The sequence below is a fragment of the Periplaneta americana genome, chromosome 5 (assembly GCF_040183065.1).
Source record: "Periplaneta americana isolate PAMFEO1 chromosome 5, P.americana_PAMFEO1_priV1, whole genome shotgun sequence".
Classification (NCBI taxonomy): domain Eukaryota; kingdom Metazoa; phylum Arthropoda; class Insecta; order Blattodea; family Blattidae; genus Periplaneta; species Periplaneta americana.
In genome coordinates this window covers 121759896-121782232 of record NC_091121.1, presented here as the reverse complement: position 1 = coordinate 121782232, position 22337 = coordinate 121759896, and the positions used below count along the sequence as shown (strand labels likewise).

The window sequence follows — 22337 nt, the reverse complement described above, 5'->3', positions numbered from 1 at the left end:
AAATACTAGCCAACCTATTATTCATAATAACAAAACACTAACAGATAGTAGAGATATAGCAAACGCATTTAATAAACACTACTCAAACTCTCACAGATTACATCCCAATACCAAAAAAACTGACAAATTTATCAAAAGAGAATTACATAAAAATAATAAAAACAATATTACTAGTACAAAACCTGAAAAATTTCATCAAAATTTTATTTCCAAAGAATTAACTCTAGCTATACAAAATTTAAAAACCAAGAAATCTCCTGGCCCCGACAACATTCATTCCGAATTTTTTAAACACCTGGGGGAAAAAGCCAAGTCTGTACTTTTATCCATTTTCAATTTATCATGGAACACCTCAATTCCTGCAGCTTGGAAAAAAGCAATAATTGTACAAATTCACAAAAAAGGGAAACCTGCTCATCATGTTAATACTTATCGATCAATAGCACTATTAAGCATGATAGCAAAAACCATGGAGTCCATGATCTCCAACAGATTAACTTGGTATTTAGAATCCCAAAATCTTTTATCACCAAGACAACTACACTCTACCAATGAACAAGTCATACGCCTTGGCCAAGAAATAAAAGACAGTTTTAACAAGAAAGAAGATACCTTGGCAATATTTATTGACTTTCAGTTAGCATATGACTCTGTTTGGAGAAATAAATTATTACTAAACTCCAGAAATTAGGTATCTCCACAATATGTTCAGATGGATATCAGAATTCCTTAGTCAACGATTCATTGCCACTAAATTCAATAACTCACTTTCTAGTTACAGACAAACATATCGAGGTCTACCTCAGGGCGCTGTCCTCAGCACAACTTTATTCAATATTTATATAAATGACTTACCCTCCCTATTAGAGGAATCAAACATGAAAACAGCACTATTTGCAGATGATATAGTTTTGTGGACTTCCGGATCTTACAGACATAGAGACAAAATTCAAAATTCTGCTCTTACAGCTCTAAATCAACTACATGAATGTAATACATCAAATTTGATGACACTCAATTTAAGCAAAAGTAGCTACCAAATATTTTCACTTGGTAAAAAAGAAAGAGAATTCAATATCCAATACAATGGCCAACACCTTCCTAGGACTTATGAATCCAAATATCTTGGAGTTATTTTCGATAGTAAGTTAACATGGAGCAACCATTTGAAATACATTTCTGAAAAAGCTCGTAAAAGATTCTCCCTTATAAAAAGACTAGCAGGAAAGAAATGGGGATGCTCTAGGAATACTTTGAACACTACATACAAAATGTTTATACAGCCAGTGCTGACATACTGCGGAGAAATTTTAATTACTTCACCTTTCATAAACGACATAAAATATGTTCAAAACCAAGCTCTCAGACTCATTACTGGTGGAATCAAAACAACTCCAATAGATTCTATAAGATTCCTCACTAATATTAACAGCATAAAAATGACAATAGAAAAAAAAGCACTGATTCAATATGAAAAACTTATCAGATTACCAGGAAACAATTGGCATTCATACAGTCCTCTCTGTAGATTGAAAACTAAAAAAAGTTTCATATCCATTGTTCAAGAATTAAAACAGAAAATCAATATCCCGAATTTAAAAGAAAACTTACAAATTAAACCAAACCCTTTAACTCTATTAAATATAGAATATAATCTAAATTTAAGAGAAGAAATACTGAAATCAGAAGTGGACACTGAAATACTGAAACAATTATCTTTAGAGACAATTAATATTAGGTACCCTCCACAAAACTGGCTTCATTTATACACCGACGGATCCTTGATCTCCAGAGAACAAGGTGCCGGTGCAGGTGTTATGTGCTGTCTCTTCTCACTTTATAGATCTCTTGGATATGGAACAAGTTTTGATGGTGAAATCATTGCAATAAGGGAAAGTCTCAGGAATCTTCTACGCCACATCAATAAATTTAGAAATGCAGTTATATTGTCAGACTCCAAAGCAGCTATTCTATCAACAGTCTCTAAGCACACACCTTTATCTCAAATAGCAGAAATAACTAAAATGCTCTCTCAATTAATATTACTCAATAAAAGAATTGTATTCCAATGGATACCATCCTATTGTGGAATCCTGGGAAACAAGAATGCGGATGCTTTAGCAAAGATGGGCAGCACTGCTACTTACAGACCTGTTACTAAATCTACGTATCACTCTGTGAAAAGATTTATTAAATCTACATACTTAGACTTCAACAAACAAAATTTGATAACACAATCCCAAGGGAAAAAATGGAACTCTCTGCATCAAAATCCACAGTTAATTCCCGATTTACCACGAAAATCGTCTGTAGCTGCATTTAGATTGGCAACAGGCCATGATTGGTTGGCCAAACACCTGCATAGAATTGGAATATATCAGTCCCCTAACTGTCCATTGTAGAACTCAAACCAAGAAATGGATTCGGAACATCTCTAAATCTGTGCTTCAGTGGCTGGTCATGATAATATCTTTGAAAAATATTGGAGTGCAAGAGGTCAAATGACTTTATTGTCAAACACCTGGCATTAGAAAACAACAACATTTTCATCAGTGATTAGAGTGTACTAATTTAACTTACAGGTCACGTGAAGTTTAATATCATTCAAGGTGGGTCCCGGACTTAAAAAGTTTGAGAACTACTGCTCTATACCATCCGAAGAAGTACAATTTTTGTATTCACATGGAGGTCATAGCTCAAAACTACCATTTCTGACTGAAGCCCTTTTTACCACGCTCCACAGATGTATAAGGATTGTGAATATGATTGAGAGTGAAATAAATGTAATAGAATTTATGTATTGCATTATTAGTGATTATTTTTTCTATATTTCTTTATTGAATAAAGACAAGTATTCACAATGAAATTACTGAATTCCATCTGAATTGATGGAAGTTTCCAAGTACCCGGTACTCGTTACATAAGCTGTCAAGTCAGCCACTGTTGTATAATCATAAAAGATGTATATTTTCTCTGGACCAAAAATATATTACAAACTGACTGGAATCACATCTAGTAACAAACGATTAAAATTCTATTCAGAAAGGAGCCACTGTGTAAACACAAAAACGACCTATGTAATGAGAATCGGGTATTAGGAAACTACCGAATGGAGAGCCACTAGTTTGGGTCTATAAAAGAATTAAGAAATATAATTCATGCAAGAACGTAAGCCAATTCCTACAGCAAACAGCACAGCATTGCAAGAGCCTATTCCGTTGCTAAGTAACTGATGTCAGAATATTGTCACAAAACTCATTGCCATTGCTAAGCAAGTGACGCCAGGCATTGAAATTTACGCAAAATTTTATTCTTCAGAACCTTGGATATGAAATTTAACAAAATATCTGAATGATGAATGTTTCAATGAAAACACAGTTATAGCCTTTGGGAGTCTAATTCTAAAATATTGATATGATTTTTTATACATTATTATTGTTTCATAATGTGTTATTTGCAATTTGACACATTTAAATGTACTTACATAATACACTTTATCGACCACAAAAATCTCAACATTTATCGAACAGTACTGCATCAAGAGCACAGAAGCATGTTATCTGTATTATGATGATTTACTATAAAATAAACCCTTATAAAAATTCTGCTATAATAATGAAGGTATAATAAATTCATTTACGATTTACTCGTAATTACATTATTTTTAGTACTGTGCCAAGATTTCAAAGTGCTCCATGATTGCAGACGTCAATTTCTTTTCAGAAAGTACCCCATTACTGCAGTCAGAAGATAACTATTTTTAGTGTGTTATTTTACGACACTGTATCAACATCTCAAGTTATTTAGCATCTGAATGAAGTGAAGGTGATAATGCCGGTGAAATGAGTTCAGAGTCCAGCATTGATAGTTACCCAGCATTTGCTCTTAATGGATTGCGGAAAAAGCCTGGAAAAAACTGAACCAGATAACTTGTCCCGACCGGGATTTGAAACTGGCTTCATGGTCAGAAGCACTAACCATTACTCTACAGATGTGGACAGAAGATAACTACCTACATAATTCACAATATTTCTATTTTTCCTATTATATGTGAGCCATTATCACTGTTGTCACTTATGAAATGAGAATCTGATATACATGTCCCTTCATTTTTGACAGATCTTTTCTAAGACACTTTATCAACTGCAATGGTTATCTAGCATCTGAGTGAAACGAAGCTGATAATGGCAGTGAAATGAGTCCAGAGTCCAGTGCCGAAAGTTATCCAGCATTTGTTATCAATAGACTGCTACAGGCATAGCATTCGTTCTAGACGAATGGAAATTTTTAATGGAAACTTAGATGCGAGTTACTCACCAGATGTGGACGGGCAGCGGACAGCATACTTCATAACCACTGCAGTGTCAGACAGCAGTGTCAGACGTCATCAATAACACAAACATTATTTTATTTACTGGAAGTACAGTTGCTACTTGACGAAATATAATGCTGCCATTCTGTTAATTTTTTTAATCCCTCATTATTACCTACCAGTATTAAATGTTATTTAAAAACAACTGCACTCCGTGTTTACAATATGTTGATGCATGGACAAAGTACACTCTTTACCAAATATAATAGTGACATTCAATTAATGTTTTAAATGTCACATAATAATACACACATTTTACGAAATCGACAATTAATCATCCTTCATTTCTTCCATATCTGACATGTCTTCATCTTCATTTTCCATTGGATTATTTTCACATTCGTTGTCTTTGTTGCTGCTTTCCATCCATTGTCTTCAATCAAATCCTCTCAATTCTTTCTTCCATGATGCCATCTTTCTCACAATACTCTCGTTCAATTTCCTCCACTTTACGACATACATTTTCCCACTCTATTGGGCCAATTTCTTCAAATCTTTGCCGACACATTATTTCGGCATTTTTTACTTTAAAAGTGATATTTCCACTACCAACCCTTTGCTTAATGTCTCCCCAAATTAATTCAATGGGACTCAGGTCCGGATGGTAAGGTGGGAGTCCTAAGGCTGTATGATTGTTTTCGGCTAATATTTGGTCAATTAAATAAGTCTTCTGTGTTGGCTTATCGGCTAAGATTAAATTATACAACTTTGTTTTGGTACTGTTAACATCAAATGGGATGTTATGTTTCACCAACCAGGCTTGCATATCTTTTCTTAAGGAATTTGAGGTTGGGGATTTATCCAGTTGTGTATTATGATATGAAGCACTGTCAATAACTAGAACAGAGTTAAGAGGTAAATTTGGAATTAACATTGTACGAAGCCATTTGGTGTAGTTATAAGTGTTCCTTTCTCTGTGAAAATCTCCAGTTTTCAGTTGCGACCTGTAAATGAGGAGAGCATTTGGCATAAACCAGAATCTTCCACCCGCATGGACGATTATAAGTCGCTCTCCTTTGGATAGAGGAGATATCAATCGGAGCCACTATTGTCAGACCAACTCTTAAAAATGGTGTGACTGCTATGTACGTACATCTCGTCTTCATACACTATTGGCCGTTCCTCAGCTATGTATTTGCGAAGAGAAGTCAGATATGTCTCTCGAAGTGAATGAATAATGTGTCTTTCAACTAGAACACTTCGATTGGTTCTTGTTTTTTTCCACCGAAAGCCTAAGTACTTGATTATTGTTCTAAGACTTGTGGGTTTACCTTGAAGATTGATAGTGTCTCTTAAATTCTGTAGCAGTCTTCTTATTGTTGGTGTTTACTTTCCTTCTTTATAGAAATTGTATAGGGAGTGACGGATTATGCATTTATCGAAATCATCGATGTCAGTGATTCTTTTCAGGACATTGTGTTTTTTTTCCAGGAGTGTCGAAAGACGTCCCTTCCTCTTCATGTTTTTTTTTCTGTCTCTTAAAATTCTGTAGAAAGACACCCCAGTGGCTGCAGCAACTCTTTCTTGAATTTCCGTCACTTTTTTTAAATACTCAGGTGAAAATCGGTATTTTTCTTTTGCCTCCTACTTCATGTAATCGTAAACGTTAGCAACAATCTCTAGACTTTGTTTGTGCAGTGTCTTCCCTTTCAATTTTGAAACTATAGGAAGCATAATGAAACTAATTAATTATCACAATTGAATCGCCCCATGCAGAAAGGGCTTCAGTCCATTAGACCTGGTTTTGAGAAAACTAAGGAAAACAGTCTGTACTTTGTATTCCTTTCTGCATATAACTCTCATTCTGACGCTTCAGTTTCTGTCTTTCCAAGCATTGGACTGAATTCCTTTCTGCACAGGCTGATGGAACCATCCATAAAGATATGATTTCCATTGATATCTCGTTTTTTCAAAATTTGTGACTGAAGCCCTTTCTGCATGGAGCGATTCAATTACAAATTAGTAACACTCGGATCTATGTCACACAAGAATATACTGGGGACTGTTCACTGGCACAGTCTGAGCAGATAAACAGAGTTTGTTGGTATGGTCACGTGTGTGGGGGGGATTTACTACGTAAGCGAGACTGGCTAGGCCCACCGCTTGGATATGATGACCAAGGCCATTCTTCAGAATCCTTTGCAAGACCTATAATTTTTCCCAACCAGGATTTAAACTTGGGCCTGATTAGATCTATATCACATTCCCCTTGCATTATTTTTCCTTCCTTGTAGCGTTTTTTGTAACTTCTAATAATTGCCAAGTTGAATCATGTTTTTCCCCAAGTCTGACCAAGTTGTTTCCTTATTACAGCATATCAACACATTCACTTAAAAATATGCTAGTTACTATCACAGTCGTCAATTATGAAAAACAGATAAACAGGCGTTTCTTCATTCTTCAAAACTGATCCTTATATGGAATTTACATGTTCTTCCTTTGGATGGTTTTTCCTTAGCTATCGCCATTCTAATGACTTTCAATAAATGCCAAATTCAATGATGTTTTCTCCTTGACCAAGTCACTTAACATGTGTTACAGGGTAACACACAAAATTCGAAGCATTAGCAGATAAATAAAATACTCGTCAACGGTTTCCTTTATTTCATTTTTACCATTGTTACACTTATAAATATGAAGTTATATTGTAATCAGAATACTCTATTTTGTATTCACTCCATCAACAGTAGCTAAAACGTCAAAGAAAGCACCAGTTGCAACATTGTTTTACTTGGTTATTTAATGATGCTATCAACTGCGAGGTTATTTAGCGTCAATGGAATTGGTGACAGCGAGATAGTACTTGGAGAAATAAAGCCAAGGATTCGCCACAGATTACCTGACATTTATCTTACAGTTGAGGAAAACCCCAGAGAAAACTCAACCAGGTAATCAGCCCAAGCAGGAATCGAATTCGCGCCCAAGCACAACTCTGAATCAGCAGGCAAGCGTCTTAGCCAATTGAACTATGCCAGTGGCTTAGTTTGCAACATCACAGAACACCTCAGCTAATTACATTCTTGGATTTTACGATTCAAGTCAATGTTTTAAGTGACACTCCTGTAAGAAATGTATTCTGATTTAGCAAATGTTGGCCAAGGCTGAACTCAGTTCACTTCAGAGGTGCCATATTAAAATTCATCTGCCTCATTCTGTGCATTTGACAGCTGTCCATGTGGCTATTTATTCAAAATAATCTTTTGCTAATGAACTTACAATCTGTATTACTTAATAAGTACACAAAATAAAAGAAGTTGTAATGGTTTATAAGAAATATTGCATTAGAAGCTTTTCACATCATAAATTAAACCAGCAAGCTTCAGCCTATACATCTTAAACTATTCGTACAAGCTCTAAATATAAAACATACTTACACGAAGAAGACGAGTGGGAAGACCAAAGAGACGTTGGAGAGACCAGTTTGATGTATAAAATTCTGGAGGCGGAACAGGCCATTGGCCTAAATCTTGAAGTTATTGATGATGATGATGATGATGATGATGATGATATGATGACGACGACGACTTACAAATTATAACATGATGGTATATTGGTGCTTTATATCCTTTTGTAAAATTAAATCTATTACATATGAAGACATTATTACAAAAAAACTCTTGTAAAAATTGCTATTTTTCAAGAGAACAATAAAAATAAATAGAACACATGTCAGCTGTTTCCGTACAACTGGTGTTTATCTTTGTGGCTATTGCACCTGACATGTGTCATTTTTGGAGTCAATAAACATTTGAAATAGTAGCAAATGTGCCCTGAACTCAATTTCATTAAAAGTGACCAGGGCTGTTTTTATAATAATATCTTCATACACATTAACTGGAGAATATTTATCTTTCCGCATATGACACAGTGTTATACAACTTATACATGTAGCAATAACAAAATATATAGCAAAGCCTTTCAATTTACCTTCAGTAAAGGCTTTTTGTCTTCTGTATGTGTAGCATCACTTGTATGTAAATCCAATGGGTCGATGCTGGGTTCCATCTTAATCATATCCATCACAACTGAAAGGGGAGATTCAGAAACTATGTCATTTGCAGAATCTGAGCTGTTTTGGAAGCCCAATTCTTAGTCGTAAATACGTATTTTATGACAATGTACTCAACACGTTTCAAATTTAATTATGGGTAAAGCCACAGTATTTGTGTTTTACATACAGGACTTTTTGCAATACATTTTATTGAATTGAAATATAATTTACCATTTTTTAAAATACAGAATTACATATAATTCAGAAGAATGCCTTTCCTTACATTATATCAAAGTCAGGAACCAAAATATCATTTCAATGCAAGACAAAAAAAATTAACTGGTTTAATTCCACTTCATTTTTTCTGAAACTACTTATAATTAAAAATGCCTTTTGGTGCTCGGTATAGCTTAACAATATATACTTAACATGTGATATCAAATCAGAGGTTTTTCCTTACAAGTTCCAGCCACAAAAATCTAATTTCAGAGAAGTGTAAGTTACGTATGGGAAAAGTGCTTCGTTACATATGGGACACACTGCCATTAAATTATTCAACTTAACGTAATAATAACTAAAATGATGTTTGAAACTGTGCCTTACATAGCCGAATTTTGAATTTGGGATTCAATCATCTTAATTTCGTCAGATGGAAGTGCAAACTGTCCACGACTATTTACAGGCTGTGGAGCACATTTAAGTTTTAATAAAATCTCAGCTTTATTGATTGTATCCTTCTATAACTTTTAGGCCACACGAACTTGTTAAAACCCACAGGTTTCATGAAAGAAATAGTTACATCATCATTGTTAATAGTTTCTATTACACCTCTATATCATTTTCATACAGGACAGTAACCCATTCCCTGGTTTTTAAGTCTTTACAAGAACCAGTCGTCCTGACAGACGAAGTATTAACATCTTTAGTTGACACCTGCACCTCATAATTACCTACATTTTTCAGACATCTTGAAGCATGAATGTAGCCACATACCAAGGTTTCCACTGGACAGTGGTAAAAACTTCGAGCATTAAAGTAAATAGAGAGGGCGTTCAATACTACTCTACCGGATGAACGTGGCACCAAAATAACAGCTCTCTCAGATCAGCTGATCTCGGGCAAAACATTACATAGTATGCTGTACGTATATGCAGTTTATTACAATGATTGTGGTTATGACAGCATATCCTAGAATGTATTAAGATAAAATGTTTCGGTAGATCCTAATTGAACAAGTGTCTTGCTTTTAATTGCTTGTTTTATAATAAAACATGAAATAACTTAAAGATAATCCTGCTATAAATGTCTTATGAACATATAAGATACTTTTACTGTCGACGTTTTAGTAAGGAAATTGAAGTTAGAAGTTACTGAATATGTATTAAGTAAGATTGAAACGAAGGAGTTGACAAAAGGGAGGACACTACTGTTTAAAAAAATTTAATCATGGCAATTTCTTTACGACATTTGACAGTACTTTGCATTTCTTAGTCTGACAAGTACCCTTCATTTGGGGGGAGTGAAAACATAGGTTATGTAACTTTTATTGATCTGAAAACTGTAATAGTGTGAGAAAGTTGTGTCTTACAGAAATATTAAATATAATAGCTTTGATTTTGTGATTAATATCTTGACGGCTCTACCGAGCCTTATATTTTAGAAATTATTCGTAAATTCGGCAAGTTTATTTACTAGTAAAACTAGAATATAGGCCTACCGTGTCTTTATATAATACTTTAATTCGCAGATTAATAAAAAATATAATTATATAATCCCATAAAAAGGAATAGGTCACAAACTGGCAGCTACTTATACAAAGAGTAATGGAAAAGAAAATGATTTTTCGCTCTTTAACATAACATGAATGTTTGAAAAAATGTAACGAAAACATGCTAACCCATTATGTTTCAGAGTTTTAAAATTCCCTCGGTAATTATACGTAGGTAATAATGAAATTGGATGTCTTGTAAATTATACTTAAATCCTCACAAAAGACCTTATAACTAATATATAATAATAATAATAATAATAATAATAATAATAATAATAATAATAATAATAATAATAATAGGCTAGGTAATGTTAAAATGAAAGCTTACAAATGAAGTCATGACACAATAATTATTTATATACAAACTAGACGAAAATAATATTTCTACGTTATGTCACATAAATTGGGTATTTATACTGGAATAAAAACACTTTAAATAACAGTGTAGGCCTAACATTTTTTTTATTTTTATACAATGTATTCTGGTTTTGTTTCAAACCTGGATAAAACTGCTCTTGAATCAATTCATGTTCTTATAAATGATCTATGTTTTTTACCCATAGTGGAAGTGGATGCTTCAGTCACAAGCTTCGTGCACCTCTTAACTAGCTCAGTGTGACAAGCAAATAAAGAAAACTTCAACGCCGAAATTTCTAGATCATTGAGTAGTACTTCGATGCCATTTTCTTGACATAGTTTTGAAAATTGATGGTGCTGTAATTCAATTTTCGGCTAAACTAACACTTAGGTAGTTCTCTTTGTACTGAGTTTATACACCTTGCATATTCGAATCTGAGAAAGGTTAGGTTTGGTTACTTTAGGCGTTTGTTATGCCTTGCATATACGATCAACTGCATATCCACACAAAAAAAATTCCGGTGGATTATACCAAAATTCCTTCTAAATGAAACGATTTTCACTTCCAAAATCAGGGAACTACCTCAACGCTAGTTTCACCTAGATATCTTTCAGTCCATCCATAGACGTATAGCCAAGGTGGGGGGGGGGGAGACGAGCGGGTGCTATTATATGCCATTACCATTTCTACAATTTAATAGGACACTGTAGTTACTTTGTTGAAATAATCTCAGATCTATTGAAGATTCGATTGCAAAACTGAAACAGGAACACGAAACGAATAGGGTAATTTAGTAACTTGAAGTAAGCCTAGGCCTATTTGTTTTTCTGTATTTGAATTCGTACGCATAATGATGCGCATTCGATAAAGACACACAAATCTGCTCCTTTTTTTAAGATAAATTGCTGGCAGTGAGCAAATCGTACACGCACTGAAGTTTTCCGAAATAAACATCATTAAATAACGTTATCGCGCTTTAATACATTGCAGTGAGGTTATTAATATTCATCAAGTGTAACCACCTACGAAATATTATCGTTATTTCTAATTTTTTTGTGCCGAAATAAATCCAAAACACTTATATTCCACTAGACATACATTGGCCTTTCTATATCCCATATCGTTTCTGCCCTAGATCAGCTGATCGAACTCTGGTGCCACTATCCAGCAAGCCTTGCCCCTTCTATCTCTCGCCCGCTGGATCGCATCGAAGCTGCGTTAAGCTGCCTGCTCATTGCCCTCTTGCTACATTGGTTACAGCGAACCACGGCCGACTTGATGCTCGCTTCGCTTTTTTGTATACGGTCTTGACCGTTGCTTACGAGATTACACAAGCTGGCGCATAGAGCTTGAAAAACGAGTCTGAAGTGGTTCCCTCGTAATGCCAATTCCGCCGCTCGGAGCGCTGTTCTGCCCTATATATTCATAGCAGAACACTTAAAAGACATTGACATTTGGGACATTTAAAGGACTCACCATTGCTTATTAAATGCTTCGTACAATATTTTATGGACAATAGACGTAATTTCCAAACTTCTACTCCTCAATTATATTACAATAAAAGGCTGTCATTCTTGATATTAAAACATATTACATATAAACTGAGGGACTGTCTGCTCTGTACTTCAGTTCATACACCAAACATTTCCGGAAATAAATTAACTTGACATCTTACATATACGCACTATAGCCTACCTTTTTCACCTAATATTATTAATATTGTTATTAAATAAGATATTGCAACTAATTAAGGTACTGCATTATCTTTAATTTCCTTGAATTCATAATTAAGCATTTGCAAGAAGGCGTAACTTTTCCCTCTCTTTAAAAAAAAATACGAACGTCACAATAATTGAGAAGTATAATTATTACGCGATTTTTTCTTGCAGTGGTGAAAATATTTCTATAGGCCTACTGATTAATCTATTGAGCATAGTAATAGAAAACGCTGTAGTATTCTTTTCTGAAGCCAAGATTTTCGCAAGAACTGAAATGCGACACATGTAAAGATGAAGAAATGTCCCTCTTTCTTTTGGGAAAACTTGTGAAGCCACTACTGGACAATATTGCCAAAGATATTTCCAGTAAATACGAAGTGACTAGGAAACTTAATCAGAAGCCCCTAAATAGAAAAGTGCTGAAAGTGCAATAAACTGGGCAATTTCTTAATTACATATAGAACACTGGAACTGACTATCTACAAGGACCCTGGTGTTATAAATATTATGATTATTTCAGATTGTGATACAGTTATAAGCGTACATTCCTAAAACTTAAAACTAACAATGAGGATGCCCTATGTTATAGGAAAGTTTTAAACGTGTACATTTAACTTTTTTATGGATGATTTCCTGATCAAGATTTTCATTAACTATGTGCCAAACTTTTGAAGTGAAGAGTGCAGTAAGAAACTGTTGGATATCTGATCAGTATTTTAATCATGTGCTGGTTACAGTACATTAGATGTCTTCTTGAATATACCTGATGAGCAGGGAACGGATTTATATGGACTAAAAATATATGAAATATGTAAATATATATGTAGTTATTTTTACCAAAATATGGAATTAAATATGGATTTTTACCAAAATATGGAATTAAATATGGACTTAAAATTATAAAAAAAATGACTATGTACGTTAAATATTGGTACATTTTAATCAAACTAAACAAAAAATATAATGGACGTACCTTATCTTCCAATGTAGTTTCAACAAAACACAATTTTTATTGTCTGTTACCATAACAATAGGTTACAAACATTTCTTTCAAGTGCTGAAAAGTGAATCTTCTTCTATTGTCTCTGAGGATAGATTTATACTGACTAAAAGAGCGTTCGACGTCACAAGAAGTAACTGGTACATAATTCAATTTCACAATGTCTGCTGGGGATAAGTCCAAGTTAATCTTCACTGTTGATTCACCACTCATCACAGCAACAACCTTTTGTAGTTCTTCATATCCAGGGTTTTTTGAAAGTACAGTGTCCACCTTAGCTCTTACTGCATCTGCAACTTTACCTCTACCACGATTCAGTTGTTCCACAGTACTATTTATAATTTCAAAACTTTCAGATAGTGAAAGGTGCCTATTTTGGAGACTTTTGAGCGTTTTTATGATGCATGAAAATGTATGCTGAATGTGAGCTAAGTCATTCTTCACACTTATGTCACAGGTAACTGTTTTCGCAGTATCAATTGAGACTGCATCTTCAGAGTCCAATGCAAGGAGAACATTGTTAATAGAGTCTATATGTTCGGCATAATATTCAACTGCTTCTAGCCATGTACCCCATCTAGTTAAAATTGGCTTTGGTGGCAATGGAATTTCAGGGTACATTTCTTTCAACACGTTAACTCTACTGGGAGCTTTGAGAAATACTTTTTTCACTGATGAAATCAACAAATCTACTTTAGGGAAATTGTCTCTGACCACTTCTGCCACACGATGAAATGCATGCGCCACACAAGTAAAATGAGTCAATTTAGGATGTACAACAGATAATGCTTGTCCAGCTTTGACCATATAAGGGGCAGCATCGCTAATAAAGAATAACACATTATCGTACATAATACCCTTTGGCCACAGGATACCCATAGCTTCGTTGAACAGTTTAACTATAGTTTTGTTATTGCACTTTTCTAGAACATCACAATGTAAAAGAATTCGTTCAGAATATTGTTCACTTAACAAACCGATAACTACATTACCAACAAGTCTACCTTCTTTGTCGGGAGTCTCATCAATGGAAACCCAAATTGAACTATCTTTAATTTCATCTCTTATCTTCTGTATTGTCTCATCGTAGATGGATGGAGCATACGTCTTCCTAAGTGTTGACTCATCCGGGATTGTATGTTGAGTATATTTTTCAAGGAATTCCCTGAAGACCTTATTCTTTAGTTTGTAGAGAGGAATATCAGCAGAGATGAGAGAACGGCACAGGTCGATGTTAAACTCAGATCTTACATTCGATGTTGTTGGTTGTGTTAAAAACAATTGTCTCTGCTTGGAATTTAGTTGTTTGTTGGCCTGATGTTTACTAGTTGTAATGTGTTGTTGCACCAGGAACTTTTGTGTAGATGATACTGCACACTGACACAAATTACAAAATAATATTTTATTGTCAGTTGATAAACCATCTTCTTTAAATTCTGAAATGTAACTTGTTAGTTTTGATTTTAAATTGACTGAATGACGTACTTTTGGCATATTTACCGTCTTTATAGTATGATTTACAAAACTGAACCTATGTGTACTCTGACTGGCATTTAACTGTTGAGCTGCACAACTGAAGTCTGTTAAAAATTTTAAATTAAATTAATACAGTTTTGTAACTTACTTTCCCATTGTTGATAGGACTGCTAATTTTCAAATAACTCTGATGTTAAATGGATTACTGAACATGTGTTTAAATCTCTATTGTTGAAATGTATTTTTAAAAGTTAATGGAATTTTGTTTTGTTTTATTGTTAAACCTAATATAATATTTACTGTTTTATATGAAATATGGAAAATATATGGAAATTAACGAAAATATGTACTAAACTCTAAAATATGGAAAAATATGGAAAATAAAAGTAGGATTTTTCAACCCTACACATTGTGAAACATAAAGATAATGCAAAATATAAATTATATTAGCTTTATAAGTAAATATGTATTTACATATAAATCCTTTCCCTGCTGATGAGGTATGTATATGAAGTTTGTATCGTCAGTATTCAAGTAGCCTACTTATGTATGTAATTTTTATTGTCTGTAGAGAAAAAATTTAGCTTATGTGATAGTATGAAATAATCTCTCACGAAATAACAAGGAAGAGAAAGGTGCTTAAATTTAAATATTGAAAACAGGATGATAAGAAGAAAATAATTTTTACTTTCAATTATTAATGAAATATGGCCACTCACCCACCATTCGCAGTTGATTTCTATGGTTACAGGTCTATTCTTCATATTCTGTAGCTTTCAAATAATTTCTAAAATAAATATTACGCCTACTTAGCTCTTGTAAAACGAAATTTTCACTTTCACTTTCAACGGAACACTCACTTATATTCAGTTCTTGTATCTTGCAGTAAATTATCCATTTGTGATCATCTTTCCAATATAACCTCCCATTGAAACGACCACTTAAAATCATGAGCTAGAATTTATTATTTTAAAAACATTTCCACGTACATACTGTTATAATTGTTATGAACCACAATACAAAAGACAACACTGTGAAATTGGATTAATTTACCAAGATCAACATCAATACCGGTAGTATAAAATCACATATAGGCCTAGGCTATATTATTTCATTACTTTATGGTATTAATTAGAAAAATTAATTTTGAAGAATTTACAAATATGCTGAAATAATTTATGACACCTCTTATAGAAATGTAAAAATATGTATGTACATTTTGAAACAATGGGTATAGCACCACTTGAAAATGTTGAGCACTTTAACAGTAACTTGTAAATTGTTCCATCACGTTGTCTATAGCGTTCATTTAATGTAGCACTTTTAGAATGAACGTGGTTCACATACATAAGAAGAAATGACAATGGAATGAGTCGAAGACATACAGTTTTCTTTAATCTTTAGCAAATGATGAAGTTGAATATATACTGTTACTTCATATCCTAACATAAGTAGAGTCGCCACCATAGATGTAACACCTCCGTAACACCTGAAATGAATATAAAATAAATTAATGTATTGGTAATGATACAAGAATAAAAAAAAATTAGGCTAGACATAACCTCACAAAATTACAAACACATGCTAAAAAAAAAACTTTACGTATCCGTATATAATAAAACTAGATATTCTAGATATAATTTGATTCACACGATAACCACCTCAGCCTATTTCGCAGCAGCCATTATTAGTTACCAGTTTGAGGTGCATTACCTAATCTCATACTAACCTTGTTCAGTTCTCTAACCTAATTCACTGAAAATTACGTAACAATACACATTAATTACCTAATAAGTACAGCATGAAGATAATTCATTATTTTGTCGGTATTTTCTAAAAGAGAAAGGGAAAACAGTAACAACATTATCTTCAAGTTTACATCACGTCGTTCACATTTTCATTAGGCCTATATCAGTAATGCTTGGTAAGTGAAACAATGCATGAAATTATTTTACATTTCGGGTCACATCATTCGAGAGTCGGAAAATGCAATTCGCCACTTTTAACATAGCATTGCTTGTTATATGAGAGAACTTTGACATTTACCTTAACCGATAAAGATACGACCTATTGGTACAGAGTTCTTCACATAGCAAAACACAGACAATTTTCGAATATAACTTAGCTGAACAAACTTCAAATAACACTGTAATATGCTTGGCATATTTGTAATATTCGTACTCAATGAGTAATGCACAATTAATCGAACTATTTTCACGATGCACAATGCTTTGTAATGGTACTATTCATCATTTCATAGGGCAGAGAGGCGAACCTAGCGGCAGAAATTGTCATGACTCACAAAGACCTACTCTCGATCGTGCTATGCGCCAGCTTGTGTAATCTCGTAAACAACGGCCTTGACAATAGTAATCCTATGTTGAAATTTGATAATTTCTCAATGCCACCACGAGGCGCTGTCTGCCAAGGTGTGGTGTCCACAGGACAAATACAGTACTCAATATGAATTAAAATAAATGATTAAAGAGTAATAATAACAATTATAAATAATAAATAAGAAAATAATAAGTATTAATATGGTAAAAGCGCGAGTTTAAAAGCAGGGAAGGTAACACATAGTAACCTGTTTAGTTTAAGTAACATGATGACAGAGGCGTAATTTTGTAGTTCATTCACTGAGTAGCACCCTTAGGCTAAACTGCGATGTTTTAAAGTAATTACTTGTGTAATTATTTACCATAACTTGTACTAAATTTTATAATTTCACTCACTGCACCGATACATTCCACTTGATATTGCAGATTCAAGAATCATAGTTTCAAGATTTTGCGACTCAGTGGATTATAAGCCGCATTCTTTGAAGGAACAAGCTTTTCAGTTAAAGCTGCTGCAATGTTATCTAGAAGTGGCCTAAAAAATTTCACAGTAATGATATTAGCAAGTCGTTTTTGGCCATCTTCATCACAAATTGGCATTGCAAGAGAGGGCATCTACACAGTAACGGCTCAATTTCTGAACACAAATTTTCTAATATATTCTTGTGTGGTATTCTCATTCGATGATTAAGCAGCTAATCTAGAATCAATTTTGCATGAATACTGCCTTCATCGGCCTTTTACCCTACATTTTCCAGTTCTCTATGTAGGCCTAACGAATCTCTTTTAATTAGTTGGAGTTTTTCGGTTGTTATTGTCATCTCATCTTGCTTCTCTAGTAACACCTGATTAAGTTGTTTAATTTTCACATGCAATCTGTTAATTATTTCTTTTTAGCTCCATAAAGTTGACAACGTCTGTTTGCGTCGCTTTATGGTCATTTTCAACTGGCAAGAAGGGAATGTCATTAACTGATGCTGAGTCACTCACAACATCTTGTTCAAATAGTGAAAAACCAATATTACTAAAAGATTTGTGTTTCTTGGGTGGAGGGAGATCAGTTTTAGTAACTGTTCGTCATGGTCTTCTGATATCTGTCACTTAATACCTAGGATAATGAGGGAATATTATTGGCACAGCATTTGGTTTTAATAGTCTAAATTTCCCATTATTAGATTAATCTTCTTCCCTGAAATGTAAACTACAAACGACTGAAGTTGGGGAGTTGCTTTAGGAAAAAGGCTTGGCGTGAAATCACTTTAAGGCATTTTCGCATCTTTCCCTTACTTACTTACTTACTTACTTACTTACTTACTTACTTACTACTTACTTACGGCTTTTAAGGAATCCGGAGGTTCATTGCCGCCCTTACATAAGCCCCCCATTGATCCCTATCCTGAGCAAAATTAATCCAGTCTCTATCATCACATCCCACCTCTCTCAAATCCATTTTAATATTATCTTCCCATCTACGTCTTTTTCCCTCCGGCCTCCCAACTAGCACTCTATATGCATTTCTGGATTCGCCCATACGTGCTACATGCCCTGCCCATCTCAAACGTCTGGATTTAATGTTCCTAATTATGTCAGGTGAAGCATACAATGCGTGCAGTTCTGCGTTATGTAACTTCCTCATTTTTCTCTAATTCCATCGCTCTTAGCCCATATATTTTCCTGAGAACTTTATTCTCAAACACTCTTAACCTTTGTTCCTCTCTCAAAATGAGAGTCAAAGTTTCGCAACCATACAAAACAACCGGTAATATAACTGTTTTTAAAGATTCTAACTTTCCGATTTTTTGACAGCAGACTAGATGATAAAAGCTTCTCAACCGAATATTAAGAGATATTTCTCATGTTTATTCTGCGTTTAATTTTCTCACGAATATCATTTATATTTGTTACTGTTGCTCCAAGATATTTGAACTTTTGTCCACACCTGTGGAGTAACGGTTAGCGCGTCTAGCCGCGAAACCAGGTGGCCCGGGTTCGATTCCCGGTCGGGGCAAGTTACCTGATTGAGATTTTTTCCGAGGTTTTCCCTCAACCCAATATGAGCAAATGCTGGATAACTTTCGGTGTTGGACCCCGGACTCATTTCACCGGCATTATCACCTTCATCTCATTCAGACGCTAAATTGCCTAAGATGTTGATAAAGCGTCGTAAAATAACCTACTAAAATAAAATAAACTATTTGAATTTTTCCGCCTCTTCGAAGGATACAACTCCAATTTTTATATTTCCATTTCGTGCAATATTCTGGTCACGAAATATAATCATCTTTCCCTGTCACTCGGAAATTCGTGGAATGATATTGCTCCTCCACTTTTTTATCTATTCGAAGTTCACAATGGTACACAAGAATACGTCATTTTGAATCATATCACAATAACTCACATACCATTAGAAATAAGCGCAATATTGCTATAATCGTACAAGAAAGCATACACACATTCCTCAGTGAACCTTGGGAGTCAGTGCCATCTGGCGGGAATTTCATATTTTCTCGATTACAGATCTAACACAGGGATCAAAATGAATTGTCAAGGCCGGTAGAGGAGAAGCGAAGCGAGCATCAAGTCGGTCGTGCAGCGAACAAGTCTGTTTTCAAATTCTGACGCTAGAGTGCACCTGTGGCCGTCCGTTGTTATGAAGGGTAGCTGTGAAGGTGTGAAAGTTAACACGTGGTGATTGTTTAAAAAAATGGTGTATTGCTGTATACCGTTTTGTAAATCTCAAAAAGGTAAACGAGACTATATTGGAATTTCATTTCATGAGATACCTTCCCACGATGTATCGCGAGAAGGCGATAGGAAGGGAAGTAAGTGGACACCTTCGATCGTTCTGTTGTGTGCAGTAAGCATTTCACAAATCAAGATTTTAAAGAAAACTGTAAACTAAGACAATTAAAAGCGACATCAGTACCAAGTGTGTTTCCTGATTATCCTACCTACAAACAACAGCCAACATCTAGAAAGAGGAAAAGTAGAGATTCAAGCACGACTCAGCCAACTTCGAGAAAGAGGAGGAGAGATTCAAGTACAGCACGATGTCCTAATACTACAGAGGAAACGTACTCCGTTGTAGAAAACAGTGAGATATTGTTATTAGTATTAGCAGTATTATTATGGCGCCAGTACTTTTTAAGCATCATAAAATTGAGATTTTGTCATAATTGTATAAAATATCAATAATTATAAAATAGTGGAAGTATGTTTTATTTACAGTATTACAGAACAATATGTTTAGATTAATATTAATTTCGTCATTTTGTTTCCCAAGGGGTTGCTGAATCAACGCAAGAAGAAGAAAGCGCCCAATGTAATTCAGAACCCTGCGATTTCGGTGTCCAAGTTAATGTAATTAGTAAAGGTGAATTCGACCGTCAAAAACAATTAAACAATAAGGTCCGACTTAAGATATATAGACTGCAGAATTGCAGAAGAAACTACAGGAAGCAAGGAAAATCTAGGATGAATGTACAGAAACCAAGTCCCTTAGGGCAGTAAGAAAAGCTGCAGAAGAAGGGAATCATACGGCCATTTACATCGAGGACCAGATCCAAAACTTCGAGAAAAAACGACCTATATGGTCAGAAGAAACCATTCGATATTGTATTTCCTGGCGAATTGGATCACCTAAAGGATATGAATTTGCGCGAATTTCAAAAATAATACAAGCTCCTTCGCGTAGTACTTTAGATAGATATCTTGGCACAATTGAATGTGGCGTCGGAATTTCTCCCCTTATAAAACAAAGACTTCAAGCAGAGGCTTCAAATCTGAACGACATGGAAAAAATATGTTCCATTATTTGCGATGAAATGGCTATTAAGGAGCGTCTACTCTACAATAAAGAAGAGGACAAGTTTTTTGGACTTGTGGAGGCAGAAGGCGTTTACGACGAGGAAATAGGACAAACTCCCGTCTTAGCAAATAAGTTGCTGTGCTTCGTAATTCACGGATTGTCCAAGAAATACACTATCCCAGCAGCCTATTTCATGGTCAGAGCATTAAATGGCAATGAACTCTTTTTCTTAGTCCAGCAAGTAATAAAAGTCGTCGAGTTATGCGGCTTTTATGTGCTACGCCTTGTGACAGATAATCATCGAACAAATACTTCTATGTTCAAGAAATTTGGTGACGGTGAACTAAAACCAAGTGTAGTACATCCATGCAACCCACTACGGCAGCTTTATTTTTCTTTTGATTACTGCCATCTGATGAAGAATATCAGATCGCAATTTTTAGACCACGACATGACAGACAGCGATGGCATAATTAGTGCTAAATTCTTAAAAGAGGTCTATCGAATGCAGAAGAATCTAGTAATGAAACCTATCCGCTATCTCACTCGAAAACACCTCGAACCTAGTTAATTTGAGAAAATGAACGTTCTGCATGCTGTGCAAGTATTTTCGCCAGCAGTAACAGCAACCTTAGAGTACATGAAAAACAACAATTTCTGCTTGATATCACAAGTGGATTTTTCGGAAGCTGGCCCAACAGTGAGGTTCATGAAGAATGTATACAAATTCTTCACTGTGCATGACATTAGTTATAAAACCCAACACTTAAGGCGAAATAATCCGGACAGCATGATGTTTTATTCCCCTGCTGATGAACGTCTTCGGTGGCTAAGAGATGACTTCTGTAAATACATTCAAGAAGTGCAAGAGTCATCTAAAGCTCTGAAAATGAAAGGGCTGACTAAAGAAACGTATGATGCCATTATTTTCACGGTGGAATCTACCGCCTCATGTATAATACATCTATTGCAGTCTGGATTTTTTTTATGTGCTGACGAGAAATTTTTCTGGTGATCCAGTTGAAGCAATGTTCAGCTCAGTAAGGATGGGAGGAGGCAGCAACGATATGACTGATTCAGGAACTGCTCAGAATGCCATAAAGAGGATTCTAAAATCCTATTGATTTCAGCTGCAAACGCTAATGTTGCCCATAAGCAGAATTCTGACATTTGTAGCAAAATTACCTCCATTGAAGAAGACGATTCTCATTCAGGGACATTAATTATGCTTCCTGAACATATTAATGTATTGCTTGAAAGTATTCCCAGTATGTTTGTGAATGTCAACTTGGAAACAGCAACTCAGGCATTAGTATATGGATATCTGGTGCGGGTAATTGAAGAAAAGACTGAGTGCAGTTCTTGTGTGAACAACATATCTATTCCGGCAATTGAGAATTCGTTCGATGATCGCCGAACAGTTTAGATCAATAAATTTTCAAGTGTTCGAAGAAGTTCACGGACTGGCAGACAATGACAGTACAAGAAGAATAGGCATGATTGCCAT

General features: G+C 34.7%; 2 protein-coding genes across 12 annotated transcripts in view; one reads left to right on the top strand and one right to left on the bottom strand.

Moving 5' to 3' along the window:
* Window positions 1–11796, bottom strand: part of LOC138700126 (zinc finger protein 235-like) — a 345990-nt gene extending 334194 nt beyond the window's left edge. For 3 of the 11 annotated variants that reach the window (XM_069826462.1, XM_069826463.1, XM_069826464.1), the window contains exons 1-2: window positions 11591–11743; window positions 8300–8397 (exon numbers count right to left, since the gene is read on the bottom strand). Coding sequence is in view for 3 of the 11 variants with exons in the window: in XM_069826468.1 (XP_069682569.1) it covers window positions 8300–8397; window positions 9318–9354 (135 nt within the window). In the remaining 8 variants the exon portion in view is untranslated. Of the gene's footprint in view, window positions 1–8299; window positions 8398–9313 lie in introns of all 11 variants that reach the window. The other 8 variants (XM_069826459.1, XM_069826457.1, XM_069826458.1 and 5 more) reach the window with 6 other exon arrangements.
* LOC138700129 (zinc finger protein 235-like) overlaps window positions 1–22337 on the top strand; it is a 196137-nt gene that overhangs the window by 98686 nt on the left and 75114 nt on the right. The window lies entirely within an intron of this gene.